We start from the raw sequence: 24,249 nt of genomic DNA, 5'->3' as shown, positions 1-24,249 counted from the left end.
CCCCCCTTTTTTTTTTTCTTTAGTAGTTTTCAACAGCATACATAAAATCATATATTTTGTTAATTAACAATTGCTAAATTTTGGTTTATTTTCTCACATCATTAAGCGATATAACCCCGGGTGCACATTTTAATGATTCTATTTTTATTTTGTTTTCACTCGAGTGCTCAGAGATGATAAATGAGAACAATTCTATAAATTATTAGTGATTTCCTGAGTTGTAATATTATTGGGTGTATTAAGAAAATGTGTTATCTAAATAATACTGGATGTTTAGACCAGGACTGACCTGTCTATATTTAAGTATTACAGAGTTTTGTTTAATCTATATGCAGAAAGACACTGATGTGTACAGTACACTTATTGTCATTGGCAAGCAGTGTTATGAATAAAGCTTTTATCAAGCCGGTTGCCTTTATTATTATAATCATTGCTTTGATTTCTGCACACATGATGCAGAGCGAAATTGGATCCAACTGAAAACAGTCACTCGCTCACAACAGGTAAAACCGGATCCCACTTCATGACTTAAAGCAGCTTGTACTTTACCTGTAGCTTCTCTTACATGTGAGTCCAGTGAGTTTCATTCCTTGCTGGGATACTGGGACCTGCTTGAATGCTTGCATTATCAGCCCCATTTAAGGAGGTATAAAGGTAACCCTTCTAAACTTATGTCTCTTCATACTAGTGTACAGGGCGCAGGAAAAGCAGACAGAATCACCCTGCTCCATAAGTTTGAAGTGTTGCTTTGTGGACAAAGCAATTATACTTATTTACTTAAAAGAAGAAGATCATTGTTTCAGAATTAACAAATAAGATTTCTTTAGAAATTAAACCTTGGACTATGTGGCTAATGATTTTCTCCAGCGCTATCAGAGCAAATATTTAAGAAAAATACTACTAGAATCCATGTGAACATATGCCTAATGGCCACTTTGTTAGGTACACCTGTTCAGCGTAATACAAATATCTCAATGACTTCCAAAGTGTGGGCCGGGGCCCCCTGGTGGGCAGCAGTAATAGCAGAAACTCCGTTTGAAATTACTCCTAAGTATGTACAGTTAAGTGTTTATTGAAACATGTTTATTAATATAAAAAGTAAATTAAAACTGGTAATAGGGGTGGATTTTTTTTGTGGTATTGCTCACCACTTTGAGCTAAATTCACTGCTATTGTATTGATTTTTTTGTGTCCCAGTGGTAGGTGGGTCACATGTTGGTTTTAACACTTTACATATGACTTGGTAGCATTAGCAATTTATAGCTAACGGACTGTGTCATTTATGTTTTTTAATTATATTTTTAAGGAAAAAATATTTTAATCATAGTAAAAATTTAAATTAGGATTTTCTGTTTTTTAAGTAGGCTGCAGCACTCTCAAATGTAGGAGTGGCTGAAGAATCAGCCTATCATATGGCAGCAGCTTCCAAGATTTGGGTGTGTAGACATGGTCAAGATGACCTGGTGCAGTTCAAACTGAGCAAACTTCAAACTGGGGTTGCTGCTGCTAGGCGTTTAGTGATAGCTAGAAGAAAAAAAAATATCCAGTGAGCAGCATTTTCTGGGAGAAAACACCCTGTTGATACGAGATCACAGAGGAGAATGGCCAGACTGCGTTGAGCTGATAGGAAGGCAACAGTAACTCAAAGAGCCACTGGCTGCAACCACAGTATGCAGAAGAGAATCTCTGAATGTGCACAACACATGAACTGTGAAGCCGATGGGCTACAGCACCTGGACAAGACCACAAATTCAGTTGGTGCCACTCCTTTCAGCTAAAGGGAATGGCACCAACTTTAATTCACACAAGCTCACCAACAGAAGAAGAATCTGTTGGGCATCTCTTTATGACCACAGTGAGGGCGGGGTGGGGGGGCGGGTTCATATAAAGTTCATTTATGTTATATGTTTTCATAAAGTTGCCACTTGTAATAAATTGGTATACAAACATTCAGATAAGTGCAGTCGATTAATGTGTATCTACAGGACACCATGGTGATAGCCTACTTGCATAATATGAAAAACAAGCATGTATAGTGGGTTATTGTAACGGATGCTGAGGTAGATCGTAAGATTGGAGCCAGACAGGTAAAACAATCAGTCTAGTAAAACCTTTCCCCTTGGTCCCTTATCATTTTGAGGTGGAGCATTATACTATATTATACATTTTCTGTATTTCTTCCTTTAAAAAAACAAAACTAGGTTCTGACATTATTAAGTAAGCCTTGGGTGGTGAGTTATTGCTTTCCCCATGCTGCCTGTTAGCAAGTTCCTTCAGTAGCCTGTCCTGCCTTGGTCAAACTCTGTTACACATTACCTTTGAGAATGATGTTATCATCCCCACCATCCCCCACACAGAGCCAGTCTCTGAATGACACTTCCAACCACACAGCCATTCTGTTGGGCTGGCTACTCTTTACAACCACAGGCATTCTACACTGTACTATGTTATGCAATCTTTGTGCAAAGTCCATAACAAAAGAGCAGTTCATTTTATAGTAGTCATAACTAGAGATGGACCGATCCGATATCACGTATCGGTATCGGTCCGATACTGACCTAAATTACTGGATCGGATATTGGAGATAAATAAAAAATGTAATCCGGTCCATTAAATATCACGAAAGCACCTCACAAAACTTGCGACATGGCGTAACTCAGCTCATAACCTTAGCACGTTGGAGCAGTATGCGTCGCGTGATAGAGCGGCTGTGGCGTGCGAGGCCTGTCTGAACTTATACAAAATGCAGCAAGATATTAAAAAAACAGTTTTATTGATTAAAAACACACTATATCGGATTCATATCAGTATCGGCAGATATCCAAATTTATGATATCGGTATCGGACATAAAAAAGTGGTATTGTGCCATCTCTAGTCATAACCCACCTGTACTCAATACCAACCTCTTTTTGTGAGAGTCTGCTTTGTGTGGTAATTTATTGCTTTCCAGTGTGCATATAAACATTATCAAAGGCAAGCAATAAAAAGAAAAAACAAAAAACAGGTGGCAGAGCAACTTTTAATGATTGATAATACTTGACTGCATCAGAGCGAGGATGATTGTTTCGGGAGTCATTGTGTTAAAAATATCTTTATGTGGTGGATCATGTTTGGGTAGGAGGGATCGTTTTGCCCCACTGGGCCAGCCCTGTGGGCAGCAGATGAGACTTGTGTGTATGTATGTGTGTGCTCTGCTGAGCTGTGAGCAGATGAGCCCCGCCAGGCAGCTTGCTCCAACTGTGGTCTGCACATACTCCAGTCTAAAAGCTTGTCTCTTCTATTTGCTCCAGATGATGCCTTGGATTTAGCTGGCCCACATGAGTGATATGAATAAGGCACTGGACGAGATACACACTTCTCAAAGCCTCGGACAGAAAGCAGAGAATTTTCAGAGTGACAAGGGTAATGTGAGTGGCTTTCCCAGCGCAGATCTCTTCCCGTTGCAAGAGCCTTTAATAACACCAAATAAACAGAAGATCAGCATTAAACTCTGCAGGGGGAACAGGTAGGTCTCATTTTCCTTTATGCTTGACAAGAAGTTTGTTTATAAAATTTAATCAGGCTTGTTTAATTTGCACTAAACCACAAGAACTGTATTCTACTCTACACTTTACAGTGTAAGCTGCCTTGCACAAGAATAGCAAATAGTCTTATTTGCAGAAGAGGTAGATCTCTGTTTAAAAGCTGCAATGTGTAGTGCAGTGCAACGTGTAATTTTAACTTTAAGAGAGATAAGATGATAACATAATAATTGTTAACTATTTTGTACTAAAGAAATGTATGTTAAAATACACCTCATACCATGCAAGCATGCTGAAATCTATTTATTCTTACTTTATCATAGCATTTAGTCATTAAAAAAGAACTCTTTGTATGCATGTCTTGTCACATCCTTTAATCTGAACTACTTCAAACAGGTGGGGTGGAGTTATATGTCCTAAGGGTGGTCTCTTTATGGGGGTTTCTTCCTCTTGTGGGGGATATTTCACTCCTTTATGACCTCAAAATGATGTCAACAGTACACATAACGCTTAGAAATAAACCTTTGAATGTGAGTTTTGGTGATGTGGTGAAAGCAGGCACCTGGTAGTAAAAAATGTGAATTACGTTTGTTAGAGGAGAATGGAGCCATGCCTTTTGTTTTGGTCAGATCTCCCTATGCCTTCACCCAAGAAATGACTAATTACAATGTTGAAGCATCTGTTATATGACAGATAACATGTGCTTCATACAACTCTTCTGTGAAGCTGTTTTATATGATGGCTGAGTCATCAAAATATGCTTGATGCCTGAAATTTTACACAGTTTTGCTTCATTGAAGTTTGTTTCTGTCTCTTGTTTCTTTGTTTTTGTCCTTCAGGAGCACTAAAGAGAGCGAGGCATCATTCTCTTCCCCTCTTCCTGAGCTTCTCACCTCAACCCTGAACCCTCTTGCTTCTGAATGTTTATTACCATGGACCAAAAGCTGTACATCTCAGGTTAGTGTCATATTGACAGTTTTTGGTCCATGATTATCATGATACAAGACCTGTGTCATGTCCTCTTAGATGTTTTATTTCACGTACTCACTTAATGCTGATTTTTAAGTGGATCAAATGTCAGAAAACAAAATTGCACAACATTTTGTTAAAGTTGAATAATTGAAAAAAATGCAATGTTTAGCTTGCCGAAGTCATCTGACCTTAGTACCATATGAATGGTCCAACCGGTTATGCGAGTAAGGAAATTAGTTGCTGTCAGGAGTTAAAAATGCTGTGTCAGCATGCTTAGATAAGCCACAAAGTCTGTGATTTTATGTTTTTAATCTCAGGTTTTTATACCGTAGTATTTGAAAGCAGCAGCCACTACAAAATGGACAATGAGTGTTTTACATCACCTTTAGATTTTTCAGAAGAACTTTTATGGTTTACAATTATCAGGTCTGGAGCCTAACAGCGCTATTGTTTGCTTTAGCACAGGGTGTGTGATTACTTTGCACTGAAAATCAGGAAGTACCTACTGATGCTGAAAAACTCAGTAGTTAAAACTTGTGTGTTGGTAGCATATAATTCTTGACTAGTTGCAACAAATTGTACAGATGCAAGGAATTAATAGCTTATGAAGACTTTTTTTTCTCCTCTTTTTTAGTCAGTTCATACAACTCAGCAGAAAACTTTTTTTTTTATCAAGCAAAGCAAAAATTGATTTGTTGTTGACTATGCATTTTTAAAACTCACTGGCACATTCAGAAACAAGAGCACATTCATTGCTTTGGGAAGCTAGCAATCATTGGTCTGCCTCAAATGTGAAGTGAGTTTGCCTATATATTTTCCAGGGCTGTTAAATTAGTTTGGTTTGCCAACCAAAAGCCCCTATACTCTAAGCTGGAGTTGACTGTTTCTCATTATCATTGTGGTGTGTGTGTGTGTGTGTGTAGCAGCGGGGGTCGCCTCACAGCAATGACTCATCGGAAAACATAAAAATTATAGCACTCTGCACTTACCAGCAGCTATCAGCAGTATATCTGCTGGTAAGTGTGAGCCCTTTATCTATGTGTTCATGTGTCTGTTGCCGTTGATGAAATATATGCACAGAAATGCATGGTTTAGTCTTTTAAGCTAAGCGTCTAGAGTTAATATTGGGACAATGGTGCTGCAAGTGACTTGTTTAAAAAAAACTGTGAATATGTGATTGAAGTGCAGGCATCCAGTACTTATCGCACTGCATTAAGCCCTTGATGCCTAGAGTATTATATATGATGCATAAGTTTTGGAGACTTCTACGTCATCAGCATATTAAATGTGATACAAATTCAAACTCATATATTCAAATTACTAATTTATTTATTTATTACAAAATTGTCCGAAGGTCAAATAAACACTTGTTTCTGGGAATTATTTCATAGTTCAGGCTTTACTGGGTCAACTGTTTCAGTCCATTTTTTTCTACATAGTTCCCTATTTTCAGAGTAATTGGGCAACTGAGTTAAGCAGTTTCATGGCCAGGTGAAACCTGTTTCCTCATTATTATGTGACACATTAAACAGATAAAAGATCAGGAGTTGACTCAAAATAATGAATTTAAATTTGATAGCTGTTCACTGGTGTTCTCAATATGAGTTTCAAAGACATGTTAATGAAAGTGAAGGATGCCATTGTTAGACTGAAAATAAAATTATTTTATCAGAGCGAGAGAGAGAAACAGTTCGCTCTCTGCAAATCAAGTTAAAGGGAACCTGTTGTAGTAATTTTCAAGACCATATTTTTATTCTTTTATTTTTCCATCAAAGCTATAAGGACATCCTCGCATTGGCATTAAATAGATTCAAGAGTAGAGAGAAATTGTTGGAAACCAAATGTTTAAAGAAGTGTCAGTTCTTAGGTTTTGCTTACACTGGCCTCATTATTTAAAACTTGGCCATGTTTAATAGTGTAACACCAGCAGTATATCCATGTGCTTATTCTTAGTCTCACCAGGATCCTTGGGAAGATAAAGACAGTATGTTAGGCTGAACAGCTGTTTTTATGTCACTGTCCTAATGGCACAGCATGGTGACCTCCTTTTAGAAGCACTCAAAAAGCCAATGACATCATTGTTCCAACTGTGCTGCACTTGTCCCCTCATCCACCATTCACCCGCAAAATTGTCCATTTGGCTTCCCAGTGAGCCTTTCTGGGTAGTAATTTTTATCATCAATCATAATTATCTAAAGATAATAATATTCCTCTAGAGATGGCATTCGATTATAAAACAGGCAGCCAAGGAAACTGATACTGAGTCTTGCCATTGTGGTACTTCTCTAACTTACCACATTTTCTCTTAATTGAATGGTTTTGCAGAATTGTGGCAAGACCCAGTGCTTGACATCGCTTTGTTTAGCACTGCTGTTGTGCTTTCATTGTATTTTAAAAAACAAGCAAAAAATAGATTATGACTCCACAAGAAAAAAAAATAGAGTTGTAAATGAATGAATTACAGAGGTAATACGAAAATATTGTTTACCTTGTGATTTCTTGGACTAATGTTTATAATGGTGAACAAATTTCCTATGCTGCCTCAGCAGTTTCTGACATATAGTTCAGAGCATGAATGTGTGATAGATTTGCAGCATGTTGAGGGTGTTGCCTGTCCCTCGCCCTGACAGCTGCAATGTGCTCCAGCCCCACCAGAACTCTGAACTGGATAAACAGGAGGTAATGAAAGGATGGATGGATCCAAAAAATAAAATAAAATGTAAAAAAGCAGAAGCTGTTCCTTTTTCCTTGCAACCTAACAAGTAACAAAGTAACATAGCGATGAAACATGGGCAGCGGTGTCCTTGCTTTGCACTAAAAATCTCCCTTCCCAGAGGTTAGCATGCACTATATACCTTCATATATGCACCACTGGCCTGATGCATCGCTGGCTGTTGTCTTACTCTGACAGAGCCTGCAAGGGGTCTTGTCTGAAACAGCTATGGTCAAGGACAATGTGTCTGGCGCTAGCTTTGTTATGGGAGTTGTGGCGACTCTGTTATCATTCTGGGTCCATTAATTCCAGTTCATTTTAGCAGCGTGATAACTAGCAGCGTCTGCTTGTCTGTGCTCTCACAAGTCAATGTACTGTGTTTCCAGATAAACATGAAGTCTGTTGTTGGCGGTTCTTCTTTTCCTGTTCTCATGAGAGCGTGAGAGTACAGTAACTTTAGCCAAACCGCCATGTTTCATGCTATGAGGGTAAATGTGATGAAATATAGCGATGAGAAGAGATACAAGAAATTTATTGTAGATGCAGAAAATTTAATTATTTTTCAAGGATTTAAGAAGTCACAGCTTTATCTCAGTGTAGGAGAAGCTCCCAGGTTGTGTCACGCAGAGAACTATACCTAAAACTACCATTTTAAAAAAGTATTTTATCAGTTTTACCCCTTAGCTGTAAAAGGCTGATGGCATAATGTCATCGCCCCTCCAGGTAGGCAGGCAGGGCCTCAAGGTCAGAGGTCAAGTTTTCTGAAAAATCGTGTGAACGTGATGACTCGAGAGCAAGGTGATGTACGATTTTGAAATTATTTACCACTGGTGTATCTGCGAGAAGGCTGAGGGGTAGCGCTGGCCAGGATTTTCTTTTTTTTTTTTAATGAAACATAAACTATATTTAATCATGAATCCACACATTACCTTGAAGTTGACCAGATATCCAACAATAACACATCAGTATGTGTGTGACTTTTATCAGATAATGAATTCCAGCATCCTGGAGGTTTGCAACTGTTTCCTCCTTTCAGATGAATGCACAAATCATAGTGGGTGTAATTTGTGAAATGAAAAGTCTAGTAGAGTCTAGTTATGTACTCACTGGCCACTTTTTTTTAGGCACACCTTGCTAGTAGTGGGTTGGAGGCTTTGGCCTTCAAAACTGCCTGAATTACTCATGGCACAGATGCCAGAAACATTCCTCAAAATGTAATATTTTGACTTGATAGCATTAGAAAGTTGCTGCAGATTAGTCGACTTCACATGTAGCCTTTTAGATTGAGATCTTGTCACATTTGAGTACAGTGAACTTATCAAGTTCAAGAATTGTGATCACTGTGGTCATAAAGAGATGGACACGGCCAGCAAAATACTCAGTTAGGTTTAATGAAATGAGTTTCAATGATCCTTAAGAAATGTATCCCATGCCATTACAGCAGTCTGAACTACTGACACTTTGCCATTTGATGTGCTCTTCTGCTGCTGGCGCCGCTCTGCCTTATGGTTTAACATTGTTGTGCATTCAGAGATGCTGTTCTGCATACTTGTTTTATAACCGGTGATTCTTTGGGTTACTGTTGCTTTCCTGTCTGCTTGAAGCAGTCTGCCACTCTCCTCTCACCTTTGACATCATCAAGGCACTTTCTCCTGGAGAACTGCTGCCCACTGGGCATTTTCGTATCGGACCACTCTCTCTAAACTTTAGCTATGGTTTTATGTAAAAGCCCAGTAGATCAGCAGTTTCTTAACTACTCATAGCAGCCAGTCTCACACCAATAACAATGTGACATTCAGAGTCATTTAAATTGCCTTTCTTCTTCATTCTGAAATACTTTTATTGACAAACAACTGAATAGGTGTTTCTAATATAGTACCATTTAGATGTAGTATAATTTATCACAAAAAATAGTCAGGGCTTTAATCACTCCAATAACAAGGCTTATAACAATGTTATTATTGTACGGACGCTCATCCATTCCACAAAGTCACCAGGCAGGTTGTAAATGTTATTCACAGATTTTAACAGCATTTTAAAATGAGAAAACAACTAATCTGAGATCTGATGTACTTTTATGGATCTACATTAACCTAGTTTTTATGAGCTTGTTTTTGTAGTTTTGTGGTTTTGATAGCTACTCATTTCCAAATTCCTTGTCTCAGAAGGAAACTGAACATTGATAATTAGCAAGAATATATTCATGCTTGTGAATGTTCTCTATAAAAAAAAAAGTGGATCAGAGACTAAAAATAGCAGTGTAGTGTCTGGCTACAAAGTAAGAATGAAAAAATATGATACATGTGCTTTCTGGGAAATTCTTCAGCTTCTTGTTTTGGTTTTACATTATCGCTAGGCTAAAATTGCTCTTTTTAAAAATAAATATTTAACGTTTCTTTGGCCTTGGACTGTATATTTTAACTGTGTTCACCATGAGAAACATTTTGCTTTGAGAAACTCCCTTTCTAAAAGGAAAGAAAAGGAAAGAGATTTTACATCCCCAAGGACAGAGGAGGAGTTTGTGCTGTGGTGAGGAAACAACATTTGGTTTCTAACACTTGCAATTTGATGAATCACACTGTTAGCACTGGAAAGGCTCAGAAAAGAAATATATATATACTATTTTTAATACTATCATATTATATCCAACTATAATTTATACATTAGCCTTACTTTCAATTACTATGCATGGATATTTCTTTTCATAGTTAATTGTGCAGGTAAGGCAGAAGCATGAATTTCCATGCAAGAAGAGTCACGTTGCCTGCCATCACACCTCTTTGTCTGCAGAAGCGGGTAGGAATCTTATATGGATTTGTTTTTGTATTGTCTCCCTCTGTGTTAGCAAAGGGCTGCTTTTTGTTTCTGTTTAGTGTTCTAAATTTAAGCTGTTTTTCCAGATGGTGCTGGATTAGATCCGGTCTCCCGTGACCACTATGTAAAGGCTTACAATGTTTAAAACTTCTCAAAGATTTAATCTTCATAAATGTTCTGCTCACATATGGTGTTCACAGTGCTTCGGCTGTGCTATTGTTACTTATTTAAATTGAGATATTTGCAGTACTTTGTTAAAAAAAAAATATTGTACCATAAAACACATTCTTGCTATTAATTATACATCAATACTACAGTAGCCTTTTGAAGATTTTAAGATGTATTAAAAGCAGAAAGTAGCCCGCACTTTCATATCACAAATGGAATCTGGTGAAGTGTCACTTTTCTTTAATATGGAATATCAGTGCTGAACAAGGGAAAGCAGGGATGTTCATACTTTAATTTAGACATCAGTACAAAGTGTTTCAGTATCTTATAGGATGTATCTAATTAGAATGTAGACTGTTCACAAGCAAAACCACAATTACATATTTTTAAGTTTAATGTGAAATACCTGAGCCCAGTCCTCTAGCAGCCACTGTAATTTACAAAGTAGCAACTACAGCTTTCCAGCAGGCTTATCAGTGTTGGCTGATAACATTTGGCTGGTGTTCTAATTCATCTCCTTATTGTTGCACACTGACTCCACCGGTCTAAAAAATACTTTCCAAATGATCTAATTCCTTCTAGGTCTCGGGACAATAGTAACGTTTTGGATATGTAATCTTATAAATGATGATCCAGTTGTAAACAGGTTTACCTACCAGAAAGGAGGTTTTATAATAATTTAAAACTCTTTATTTTCAAGTTTTATTTTAGTGGATAGCTAAGAGAACTATTCTCTGTCGTTTTGTTATATAGACGAGGCTGGAGGCCAACTTTTTACCACCACTCAGTGATATAGCTGCAGCTGTGGGAGTGCACTTCAAGGTTTAACCAGAGAAGGCTAATTGGTAAAATGGATCACTCTGTCCTGTCCTTGAGATAAGAAGGTCTAATAGAGAAGTTTATGTTCAATAAGACTATATTTAGTGCTGCATACCCAGTATCTGGACTTAGTCTCCCCGTTCCAGACTCTTTTTTTTTTCTTTTTTTCTTTTCATCACAGACTTTTATGACACAGCACGATGTGTTCTCACCCTTGTGATACAACTCTTGAAATCAACAGCCTTGTTGCCATCATAGTTTGATAAATGCAGCTTATATTGGGATATTGTGCCAGTGTATCCTCAACAATAATTTGGTGGATCAGTAGTGGCTTACCACTATTACCATCTATTCATATGTGTAAGTAAGTATACATATACGTGTATAAATAGTAAGGTTGCCTTAATTTGGACTTACTATGCAGATTTTTTAAGTGAATTGAAAATTTTACTATTCCAACTTGAAAAGAAAATAGCTGTCTCAGTGCACCACATGCACTGATCAGACAGACTACTGGCAGTTGAAGTTAGTAGCAATGACCATTATTACCGATATTCACATTTATGTGGATTTTACTTTTATAAATCAGAACTATATATAGGGATACAGTTTTTGTGTGGCAGCATCAGATTTTTTTTTAGCTTTAATTCATTCAGATAAATATAAGATCAAACTCAAAGTCTTCACACATGTAAATGCACTTCTGAGAATATTTTGATCGCTGCACTTTTCATAGCATCACTTTAACTGGCATCTCCTCTCCTTATAACTGTACCCATAACTTTTGCTATACTGAGTAAATTGATACTTTTAGTTAGGAAGTCATGGCACTTTCTTATTGTCCATAGGAGAAAAAATATTCTCCAGGTAATTTTCTCTGTTTTTACACACTGTAACACATAAGTTGTACTTGATTGGCATGACAGACATGAAGGAAAACATAAATGTTTTCCAGATGAAAACATGTGGGCTTTTGCATCAAGGTTACCTGCTCATGGCTGCAACTCTGTGTTTACTGATAAAGGCATCAATGGCTCCTGCAGCAGGGTGTGTGGCCTTGTCTTTTATTGGAAACACTTTACTAATGATTAACGGTACTGCCAAATCATGCAACATAATTAGTTTATAGTAGTCAAACTAAATGCACAAGTTATTATTTAATGAATTATTTTCTGTTTTAAATAAAAAAAAACCCACTGTTTTTTGTGTCTCATGGTTCAGATAAAATTACCCTTTTGAAGGGTATATTTACTCATTGTATATACTGCATCTTGTCGTCCAACCTAAACTGTTCATGAAAGCAACTTTCTGCTGAGTAATGCAAACATAAAGCACATCTGCAATGCTAATGGCCCACAAAGACTCCTTCGCCTCTGACAGACCCTACCCTGTTCTCGGTGAAATCTGATATCCAGATGATTTGATTTGGCCAATTTTCAGAAAGCCACATCCTTGAAGCAACTCAGCTAAAGCCCCTGATACAGTCACCTCCAGCAGTGCAGTAAATGCACATCTTATTAAAATCAGTGAACTATATATATATATGAACTACAATGAACAAATCAATTTGTTCATTGTAAATGCATATGATTTTGCACTTTATTATCAATTCTTCTCTTTTCCTTTTATTCAGGTCAAAACCATTTTAGAAAACAAACCTGTAGTGCTAATATACAGCAATGACTACATTAAACAATGAGTGATGAAATAAACCATTCTTAAAAGGTAGTTCTCTTATACTCACTGCGTGACCTGATTGATTACAAAGTGGTTTACACTAAGAGGTGATGTTATAGGTGGAGGGCCCATTTGCTGAACCTCAGCCCTGTTGAAAAGCTCTGACCTATCTCTACAGAAAAGGTGTCAGGCTTTTCCTGTCCAGGTTTAAGCTACCAATTGACCTCACTCAGAGAAAAGAGACAGCCATTTGGTCTTTGCTCCTACACTTACTCTTTCCATACCTACCTCTGACAGCTTTAGACTGACTTGAACCAGCACCTTTGTAATTGCTCTTGGGCTCACACAGGGCATTATGTAGGAGATCTGCTTGCCTTGGGTGTGTGCATGTCAATTCTAAGGGGGTTGGAGCCATGTGACTCTCTCTCTCCACCCTCTGGTAAATAAGCAGATTGATCTCTGGCTTCCTGACTCTTAGTGGTGAGAAAAGGAGGCAGGTGATTTGGTATCGAGCACCAGTGATACACATATGTGGATTCAGAAAAGAAATCTGCTGAGAGGGAGTTTTATCTAATTGCCTAATTTCAGCTTCACTGTGGCACAGAGCAAGATAAGGAGAGAGCGGGAGAAAGGCTGCTTGTGACAGCTGACACTTGCTGCGCTGTCTGATGAGAGTGTTTATATTTCTCACAAAAACTCTCATTTGCGATGCTTTGTACTCAGCCATGTTTTGGCTACAGAACTAGCCCAAACTCAATACTATGCTTGGCTCCAAACAAGCGGGTAAGTTCCTGTTTAATGTGTCTTGTGTTCTTTGTGTTTCTCTGCAGGCTTGAGTCTTTATATTCTGTTTTCTGCTTTGTAGGACATTTGTGTTGTGTCTTTTTTTTCTTACCTATTATGTTGTTCAAATAGGCAAATGAGCTACCTGTTTACTATATGAAGGTCAAGCTGATTGGGTTGTATGGTACTTATAACACAATCCTTTACAGTATGTCCAATCTGAAAACATAACTTATGTATCTTTAAAAGTCACTAACGTCTCTCACTGCTTGCCTGAAATGGTTGTTAATTTAATGTTTCTGCTTCAGGTAATTAAAGTTTATAGTGAAGATAATACCAGCAAAGCTGTAGAAGTTCCTTCTGATGTAACTGCCCAGGATGTATGTCAGCTGTTTGTCTTGAAGAATCACTGCATTGATGACCACGCCTGGACACTTTTTGAACACCTCTCCCATCTAGGAATAGGTAAGATGATGCTGTAACAGCTAACCAGTTATTTACATCATACTAAATTTAAAAGCAATGATGGCAAAAAATTATTTGCAGCATTTTCAGTCAAGTTTACCCATAAGTCTTGCAATAATCCTATCAAAATGATTCTTTTTATTTTTAACACTCCGTTTCAAGGTTTTAAAAAAATCTGTTGTACTTTTCAATGCAGTTAAAACTCACAAATATCAGCTTGATCTCAGCATTTTAGTTCTAACAATGAAGGATGAAAAAATACACCAATAAGCCGTACCACTAAAACCACTAACATTGGAACCTGTTGATATGTTTTGTTGTAAGTGGACCTTTTTATAAAGGCTAAATTGCCATGTCTAGGTAACTAGACCCGGACATATCCAAAGCAGGAGGTCTTTGTTTTTACACTTTGCAGTGTGCAATAACTACCCAGAGTGGTCTAAGGAAGGACAACTGGGAAACTGGTGACTGGGGAATGAGGGCCAAGGTTAAATTATGCTTATGGGGTCAAAAAGAAGAGCTACAACAAACAAACAACAACAAATTCCTGAATGTCTCAACACTAGTTATGATAAGCTGTCAGAAAGAAGGACACAGAATAAATAATGTTATGTAACCATGGACTATGACTGTAACTGTAATTATTTATTTAACACGGTACTTTATTATTTACTGTTAGATACTGTATTTGTATACAATATACAATTATCCATCTATGTGTGCGTGTACATGTGAATTTGCCAGGGATACACCTAATTTGCTGTAGATGAGAACACATATTTAGCCATTTTTAGACAAACTAATTTCATCATTTGTTTCATCATTTGGTAATCTGTTCTGTAGATGTTGTCAGTGAGTGTGGGTTTTGTTTATTAAGCATGCCTTTTTTTTTTTTAACCTGAATTAAATCAAGATTATTGTCAGTAACAAGTATATTCATCTGATAACATTCTTGCACTGATATTTATTCAACTTACACTGCTGGCTGAATGCAATATGTCTTCCAGTTATTCAACAATCGGTTAAAATTCTAGGAAATAATTAAGTTCTAGGAAATAACTGTTTATGTTGTACCTCTTGACTTTAGAGCCATGCCCGTAGCTGGAGGTTACACATTAATGTAAGGTTAATAATCAAACTCTTTTCCTCAATGCAACTTTTGCTGGGGAATCATTTTCAGAGATTACTCTATTTTTCAAGAACATTTAATTCCATGTCCTCAACCTTGCTTTGACCTGATTCTAGATAGTATATTTTAATAAGAGGGAAAACAAAGAACAGGAAAAACAGCAACAGCAAAACAGGTTAACATGTAATTTCTTTGTTCTTGCTCTCACTAGAAAGAGCTCTGGAAGACCATGAGTATGTTATGGAAGTGCTTTCAAGCTGGGCGATGGACACAGACAGCCGGTTGTATTTTAGGAAGAATTATGCTAAATATGAATTCTTTAGGAAACCACTGGTGAGTTAGTAATTATACAATATACATATCTATAGTCATACACAGCAAGTCTCTTTGTACTAGCCCACAATTATGCGGGTGGAAGAAGTTAATAACTGATGTCTCTTTCATATTCATAGGACTTTTTCCCAGATCACATGGTTTCCATATCGAGTGAAACCAATGGGATGGTGGATCACTGTGACCTTATACAGGTATCAGGTTCTTAGGTTCTTTATGTTTGCACTGCACTCTCTCTGCCCTGTAGTGGAGATTGTTACTGTGATTATTTAATGCACACACCCAACTAAGAACAAATATTCCTCTACCCAACGCAGACCTTTCTGAATTCCAGCACTTGTCCTGAGATCCATGGATACCTTCACGCCAAAGAGCAAAGCAGGAAGTCTTGGAAGAAGTCTTATTTTGTTTTGCGGCGATCAGGGCTTTATTTCTCCAATAAGGGGACTTCCAAGGTCTGTAGAACAAAATAACTTGTCCACAGAATGTATTATGAATTATGGGAAAATCACAGATTGTTTAAAAAAAGCATATTATTAAGTGGGCTATTCCATACAACCAATCTTATTGCATTACACCAGTTCATTTTCTAAAAATCCACATCTGTACATTGGACGAGGGGTACTTTAAAGAAGAAAGATATAAGATGAAAAATGCATTGTTCCAAATGGAAAACTATACTGTTGTTTAAATTTCTAGGGATTGATACAAGACCTCTGTTTGTGCATTTTGCATGTTCTGGCTACATCTCACTCATGTTGTGAGAGGAGAGTGAAACAGGTTGAGCTGGATTTTCATTAGGTCAGCTGGCACAGCAGCCATGCAGAAACTGTACTCACAATGCTGCTGACAATTGAAGCTTATACCTAGCCACCAGGCACGCCAACACATCCACTTTTCAACTCCTTTCATTTTCTACAACAGTAGACCTTTTGTTGTTAAGTGCAGGTTGACCTTGGCAAGGTGCCCACTTTTAGTCTATCGTGTTTACTCTTCTTCTTTGGTTTTGGTCAGATGTTTGCTAGTCAGTTACCACAGACACTAATGACTGTGGCGTAACATTAAAAAAAGACATAGGAATAGTGAGTCACATGAAAGCAGGACAATAAAAGTCTGTGAGTTTTTTTTTTTTGTAAAGTTATCCTTGAAACAAAATAGCTATTGATACCATCTCAATACAGCCCCTATCAACATATCTAAATTTATCCTTATCTTTTGGCTACATTAAGAGAGTAACCACACCCAGAATGGCTGATAATGTGTTATTATTAGATGAAAATGTACTGTTTACCCATCATATACAATCATCCAAAGCATGCTTTGACATAAATGTAGATATCATTTATCGTTTACTCTTGTAAAACAAATATGTTATGGTCTTTTAATTACATTGCAATCCAAAGATAACATGAATTGCTTAAATCCTGTCTTTGGAAAATAGCTCATTTTGAAATCAACCCTAGCAACACGAAAAATAAAAAATAAAACTGGTAGGCAACAAAGTACCTGTGCAAATTTGTCTAATGTTAAAAACTTAATGATAAGACACACAGTCAGCTGTTCATCACGTCAGTAAAGGTTTCTGCATTGTAAAAATCTGCTGTTGAGTTTGTGTGTTTCAGTGTTATTTGGATTATTTTCTGTTACATTTTAAAATAGTTAGCTTGTGTGTCTTTGATTGTTTTGCCTCTGTTGTTTTCCCTCTCCTGTCCCTTTTCGCTCAACGCTTTTTGTTTTGTCACTCAGTCCCTCTGTCCATGTCATGCCTCTAATTTCTGTCCTTTGTCAGTTTGCATATATAACTAACAATTTTGTTTACATATAGCCCCAGTTCACCACAACAATATTGCAGAGAAGCTTTAAATTGTAAATTAAAGACCCTACATTGTTGTAGGAGAACTCCCCAAAATCCACTATAACCAAGCACTTGGCAACAGTAAAGAGGAAGAACTCTGTTTTACTGTTTAACTGGAAAAAATCTACAACTAAGCAGGCTCGGGGATGGGCAACCATGTAACTCAACTGCAAAGAAGATCATAGATACAACATACAATTCAAACTACTGGAGAACAAAGTAATAAGTTAATATCTGTTTGGTAAATGAGAAGAAGTGATCCCAGCATGTGGATTCTATGACAGCATAATAAGAGGTCATTCAGGGTCACCTGATTCAGGAGTGGAGCCTGATAACTAAAGGCCCTCCCTCCCAAAGAACGTTTACTCTGTGGTGGACCAGAGCCTACTGACTGAAAACAAATCACAACCGAGTTTATAGCAAAATGCATTGTTTCTATTTGGGGTCATTTTTGACCCCAGTCGTGGAAGAGTGTAGGTATTGGTAGGTTGTGCATCCAAGGGTTAAGTAACAGTGGACCTTGAAGCAGAGGCTAGACTGGCCTTCTTGCAATCCAGACTTGCCACCCACTAAAAGCATTTGGTGCATTATGATACTGAAAATATGGCACAATAAGATGCAAGCTTTTGAGTAGCTGACTTTCTGTATTAAGACAGAGTGGAAAAACATTTTGCTTTTCAAAAATGATCTCAGTTTCCAAACTCGTGTTGCTGACATGGAATTCAAAATGTGAATATTTTTAAATATATAAAAGTTTTTCCTTTTTAAGACTTTTAATTATTTTGTAATTCTCAATTATTTTAGTATGTAATTTTTTTTGTATTTGTGATCACATCAAAAAACCATAGAAATGTTCAAATACGGACACACTCAGCACTCACCTGAGATGTTTCTGTATTCCAGGTATAGACATGAAGGCTTAAGACTGTTTCATGTGCTGTTTTATACTTCACACCTCCAGTCCATACCTGTTCTGTACTTTTGTCTTAGTATGACCTCTCTGTGTTTAACAGGAACCAAGACATCTCCAGTTTTTTGCTGACTTCAGTGACAGTGATGTCTACACTGTTTTGGCAGCCAAAAAACTACACGGGGCACCTACAGAATTTGGCTTCTGTGTGAAGGTAAGAGCAGTACTTACAAGTACTGTAACTGATGTTGTTACTATAAAACAGAGACATGCCAAAACTGTATAGGAGCAGATGCACGCTGATTCACAGGGCTGTTTTGTTTTCTTCCAACTTCTCACCTCAGTCCACAAAATGCAGTTCTGCCCGGGACTTGAAGCTGCTTTGTGCAGATGACGAGCAGACCAGGACCTGCTGGATTACAGCCATGCGCTTGTTAAAGGTTGGCTTGCTGATAAATAACTCTGGGTGATATCTAAGAGTAGGAATGCTGAGTCAGTGTTTGAATCAGATTTAGCTTTGGGAGGAGGTCAAGGGAAGCTTTTGAGTGATGCTGGAAAATCACTCCCACTCTTGATAGAAGCAGCATGTGTTCATTGTCTGGATATAATCTGGATACAATTTAGAGCATTACTCACCCCTGCTAGTCCACAAATTATATACACAGTGCATTACAACATATTTACTTGTACCTGCCATTTGTAATCACTACACCATTGGTCTGGAAGGATTTTAGGTTAACACACAACAAATGTTTGGATTAAATTGCACAATTTTAATCACTCCTTTTTTCCTGTGTTTTAGTTTGGGATGCAACTTTACCAAAATTTCATTCAGCCACACCAGAAGCAAAAAGCCTCACCAATGGTTCGTTTTTCTTGTTTTAGTAATTATACTAGCTTTATATTTTATTATTTTGTCTCATATGTGGCAAGTTACCTGTTTTTAAAGCTACTTTAAACACAATTTTGGTTAGCAACAACTCAAATGATTGTGTGAACCAGCAGGTTAGTGTGGCAACCCTACATGGACCTTTTCACTGCAGACATTTTGACTTGTTACAGTAAGCAAACAGCGGGTGAAATAATAATGGTTCACTTCAATTTTATGTCCCAGTAACCCTTGACAGTAAAACGCCATCCACAAAAGCAAGACTTAAGTAGAATCTAGCCAATATCACATGTGACTCCTGTGAAGTATTTCTATAACTGACAAACTTTCAGTTTTATTCAATAATAAGGAACCTTTTAAAAAGCTTTATTTGCCCAAGTTAAGCTCATGCTTTTGTTGCTCTAGCCCACAATCCTGATAGCACAGAATCTACAGCCTACAATTCAAACAAACAGATAACATTAGCAAACAGTTAGGAAGTACAGTATTATATTTAGCAGGTAAAAAGTTATCAGATTCTAAGAAAGCTAAAAAAAAAAAAAAAAAAAAAATGTGCATTGGACATAGATTCATTTGGTGAAATATAAAACTCCAAAATGATGCCCCTCCGACTGATGTAGCTTGAAAGACACAAAAATAACATGAGCCAGCAAATAGTGGTGTAGCAATATAATTGTATGGAGCAAATGAGGAATCTGCGGTGTCCCAGAATAGCCTTAGACTCTGCTGAGAGTATTTTTGCAACAGCAGACACAGTCTATTTATGGGTAATGAACATGTTCACGAACTACTCGCTTTCTAAAAATACATAGTGATCAGCTGTCCACAGATTTAACAACTTGTCACCTCTTCTCTAGTGTTGGAGTGTCATGTGTTGCCAATAACTTTACTGAGAGGATTTGCTAGAAAGACAGGAGAATAAATGAATATCTTAAATGCAATGTCAGGCTATTGAATCTTAGGTGCTTTAAAAGATATATTTGGCTAGACAAACTAGAATACTAGATTACTGCTTCATTGCACTGAGTTAAAAACAAAGCCCTGCTCCTATGCTGATTAGCACATTTATAAGTAATAGGATTTATCTTTATATCATTTCAAGTGCAGCACTGTTAATAGGAGGGGCTTTAAAAGTAATAATTTTGTTTTAGCTACTTGCTTAAATTGCAAACTTACTGGCCAGCATGGGAATGAATCTGGTATTTCTTTGTAATCCTGATAAGAAGAATTTTCTTAGGTGTGTTTGCAGTTTTATTTAGAGACACTCACTATATTGCAGCTTAATGTCTAACTTGTGCCCAAGTATAATTCCTTTCAAAACCTCTCTAATCCCTTTTCAGTTGAGTTTTTTTTTTTTTTGTGTGTGTGTGTGTGTGTGTGTGTGTGTCTGGAATCATCTAGAAAATATGAAGATGGAGTCATGTTACTCAAACACTAGATGGCAATGCAATACCACAAGGCAGGAGAAGTAAATCTACTCCCTTTTCATAGTACAAAATAGAGAGTGAACCAAAATAATAGCAAGAATTTGGGGTATTTTGAATTACGCATCATGTGACTTGAATTTAGTTTTATATGACCACATATACAGGTGTGTGAAAAGTCCTGAAAAAATGTATTAATATTTTTAAAATACACATCAGTGCAAACTGTGCCATTTCAGAGAAGCATATCAGAGAACTCTCTGGTGGCTATGGACTTTTCTGGCCAAAAGAGTCGGGTGATCGAGAACCCATCCGAGGTGCTCTCAGTAGCTGTAGAGGAAGGCTTGTCATGGAGGGTAAGTCATAATGTCTCTTAATCTGGTTCTATTAACAAAAAGAAAGCATAAAATTTAGGCTAATAACTAATAATGCTTCACTTTAGTTTAAACATCTTTCTGTTGTTTTATTCATTGAATATATTCAAATAATATGTTAAATTTAATAATATTTCCCAAAAGTAAATGCGACTGTCAAGCGTGAGAAAATCTTAATGCCTCAAACAACTTGCAAATGAGCTAGAATGTTATGCAAAATGAAACATCATAAATTAACTATGTATTAACATTATTTTCACTCATATATTAGTTGTAATTCTTTTCGCCCACAGAGGAAAAGCTGCCACCGCTTGAGTGGTCATGGGAGCCCTTCCACAGCCCAGAGCTCTGTGCTAAACATAGGTGTGTGAAACATCAATTTCACTTTTTTAATGTACAACTGAAAGATATTTTCTGACGTAACATCTCTGCTTCAGCTATCCACGTGGCTCAGCCGTGGTTTCATGGCAAACTGTCTCGTGAAGAGTCTCACCGTCTAATTGCTCAACAGGGTCTTATTGATGGGTAAACAGTTATACACTTCTATTTGTGCTTTGGCTCATTTAAGACATTAAACTTGATTTGCAGATATATATATATAATTTTTTCATCAACATGAGCATGTTTGCACTAAAGCAAAGCAACACAATATTCTCTAATGTGATGTAATTTACCATATGAGGCAGTTCACTCTGTCCGTTTAATGTCGGTAAGTCTTTATAATGACTGCTATACTTTTTATTCTCTTTGTTTCAGAGTGTTTCTTCTGAGGGACAGCCAGAGCAACCCTAAGACATTTGTACTCTCACTGTGCTACATGCAAAAAATTAAACATTTTCAAATATTACCAGTGAGTATAATTAACCATTTGAATTAAAATTACTGTGCAAAAGTTTTAGGTCCAAAAATAAAGTGGTTCTTGATTACAAAAAAAAGAACCCCTAAAATATTTTTCCCTTTATTCATTCATGACCTTCATACAACAGAAAGGAGATAACTGTATTAAATATATTTGCGTTCGAAACGCAGTGTACCTTGGTAAACTTACAGTCGTTTCAAAGTACTCGGCACGTGGGTTATTTTAAGCATCCTCAAAAACTTGCCACAGTTCTTCTGATGAGTCAGGCTGTCTCTGTGTTTTCCTGGACATTAACAACTAGCATCCTCTGTAGAATAGCACGGTAGAATAAATTTTGGACTGATCAGATAAGATACCTGATTATACCTGGAACAACTAAATTACCTATAACTTTTGCATAGTACATAGTATTTTTGCATGTTTTTCATTAATCTCTGAAAAATTATCTGAAATATTTAAACTCATTTGCACCAAGTCACCTGTTTTTTGTGTGTCATTCATTTCTACATGGATTTGTATATGTCTGTGTGTATGCTTCACTGTAGGTGGACGATGAAGGAGAGTTGTTTTACAGTCTTGATGATGGTCAAACACGGTTCACTGACTTGATCCAGTTGGTGGATTTTTACCAGCTAAACCGTGGGGTGCTTCCATGCAAGCTCAGACATCACTGTGCTCGGATAAGCCTGTGAACAAGGGACCCAAAAGACAGCTGAGGTCCCACATGCACCTTAATTCCTGGTTCTTCTGGAGAAACACAGTGGTGTTTTTGTGCCTTGGAGAAAAAAAAGATAAATAGTTGTTTTCATAATGTGGTACATGACTCAGCCTTATTTTTTCTTATTCAGAAAAAGGTGAATTTCACAATAAAATAAATAACTACTGGTGCTGAAGATCATGTGGATTACATTTTGGCCCGTTAATGTATTGGTGTAAGTATGTGGTGGTAGTAGTTGAGATACAGCAGCAAGAATTTGAGTGTTCATTGAAAATAATCCAGCAGAACGTGTGCTGCAGTATGTATAGAGCAAAAGTGCTGTAAATATGTGACATTTACGGTCTGTTAAAAGTAAATGATGACTGAATCCCTACAAGGACATGCTTGTGGAAACCTGTAGTATGGCTCTACGCTGTCAACTAAGCTATTATTATACTAAGCTATTTTTTTTTTGCTAGGTATTCGTATTTTTTAAGAAAGTTACTCATTTTTTTGTTTGTTTCTTTTTTAAATTTGAAGTGATAAAATTACCTCTGAGCAAGTTTCACTGCGCATGCCTTACTAGGGATTGACAAAGAGCTGTAATGCCCCGGTGAAGAGGTTCCAACCTCACTGACTTTGCATTGTGCACTGCATAAACTATATACATACAGTTATGATTAAGTGAACTGTTTGTATCCATGGAATCAGTGAAAAAGTTCCCCTGAAGTAAGAGCAATGAAATAAATGCTAAAGATTTTTTTCTTTACATGTAATCAGAAATGACTGATATTTGAATTCACTGTAAATTGAAATTTAGGTTTTGTAATTTCCCGTGATTTGCAACACCTGGGCTGATTGTATTTTTTGACGTTATAGCCACATCTGTGGATATACGGTGTCAGATACTTTTTTTTTTTTTAAATGATGTTAGTCCTTCTAACATTGATATTCAGCTTCATACAACCTTTTATTTGTAACAGCAACAATGTAAGAACAAGGTATTTTAAATCACAGTAGCTGGACAACAGTGCATTGAAATGCAGTTTTGTAAATAAACTCATATAAACCTGTCTGTTGTAAGGTGTGATTTTTGTATGATTGTTTTGGTTGTTTTAACAACAGGCTGCAAGGCAAACACATGGCTTGTTAAACCACCATAAAGTAGGTTGAATTGATGCTTAGAAATTCACTTAATGTTTATACATGGTCTGTACATAATTTTTATTGCTGGCTATACATATACCTGTAAAGATAAGATCTGGTATTGTGTGCAGGAACCACTATGCTAACAAACTCACCCTTTCTTTAAATAGCAGTAACATATGACAGTACACTGGAACAATATATTATTGTCTTTTTGAGTAATATAGGGCATACAGGGTTATCATATAAATGCAGTTAAACTCGAGCAAAGTATAAGATTCCTCCTGAGCCGACTTATCAGCACACAGAGGGGTGCTGCTCTGGTCAGAAAGATTTTTATTGTGCCAACGTACATCGTGATTTTCTAATGGAATCCAGCTCAGAGTTAAATTTAGCCACACTATATAGTCTGCATATGGCTCTCATCAGGCTAATACTGTCTGGAATTAATTATTGAACTTTTGGGGCAATATGTATATATGTAATTTATTTTCTCTCAACAGCACTGGCTGACTTTTACAACCACTAGATGGTACTAGAAGCATTTTACTTTTGCTTGTGGAAGTTTATGTTTGAAATGATAGGTCAGGTGGAATCCTAGTTACATAATACATATACAGTTTGTGATAAAGATGCTATTTGGGGTTGTGTAAAATTAAAGTTGCTTAAGACATAGAAGTAAGACACTTTAATTATTGAA

The 24,249-nt window shown here is 36.9% G+C and overlaps 1 protein-coding gene across 3 annotated transcripts; it reads left to right on the top strand.

Moving 5' to 3' along the window:
• The first annotated feature begins 3,221 nt into the window (after positions 1 to 3,221).
• On the top strand, positions 3,222 to 23,722 carry grb14 (growth factor receptor-bound protein 14). Of its 3 annotated transcripts, XM_084908323.1 has the most exons (14): positions 3,222 to 3,506; positions 4,362 to 4,479; positions 13,777 to 13,933; positions 15,274 to 15,395; positions 15,515 to 15,589; positions 15,713 to 15,850; positions 18,264 to 18,374; positions 18,505 to 18,600; positions 18,963 to 19,025; positions 20,713 to 20,829; positions 21,141 to 21,210; positions 21,285 to 21,372; positions 21,604 to 21,697; positions 22,252 to 23,722. In XM_084908323.1, the coding sequence occupies exons 1-14, from the start codon at positions 3,319 to 3,321 to the stop codon at positions 22,396 to 22,398; spliced, it is 1,584 nt and encodes a 527-aa protein (XP_084764449.1). In that variant the 5' UTR covers positions 3,222 to 3,318; the 3' UTR covers positions 22,399 to 23,722. The 3 variants fall into 3 exon arrangements, with proteins under 3 accessions (XP_084764449.1, XP_084764450.1, XP_084764451.1); XM_084908324.1 differs by lacking the exons at positions 3,222 to 3,506; positions 4,362 to 4,479 and adding an exon at positions 4,555 to 13,468 and having other exon boundaries at positions 22,252 to 23,720; XM_084908325.1 differs by lacking the exons at positions 3,222 to 3,506; positions 4,362 to 4,479 and adding an exon at positions 4,556 to 10,003 and having other exon boundaries at positions 22,252 to 23,720.
• The last annotated feature ends 527 nt before the right edge of the window (positions 23,723 to 24,249 follow it).

Source organism: Perissodus microlepis, chromosome 16 (assembly GCF_051167445.1).
Source record: "Perissodus microlepis isolate ML-2025 ecotype Zambia chromosome 16, ASM5116744v1, whole genome shotgun sequence".
NCBI lineage: Eukaryota > Metazoa > Chordata > Actinopteri > Cichliformes > Cichlidae > Perissodus > Perissodus microlepis.
Note: the sequence above shows the minus strand (reverse complement) of the source record. Positions and strands in the feature narration are given on the sequence as shown.

Coding starts and splice junctions, on each gene's coding strand:
- grb14 (XM_084908323.1), top strand. CDS start 3,319: ATGAGTGATATGAATAAGGCACTGGACGAGATACACACTTCTCAAAGC. Junction 4,480..13,776: donor CCAAAAGCTGTACATCTCAG/GTTAGTGTCATA, acceptor TTTCTGCTTCAG/GTAATTAAAGTTTATAGTGA. Junction 18,375..18,504: donor AATTTGGCTTCTGTGTGAAG/GTAAGAGCAGTA, acceptor TTCTCACCTCAG/TCCACAAAATGCAGTTCTGC.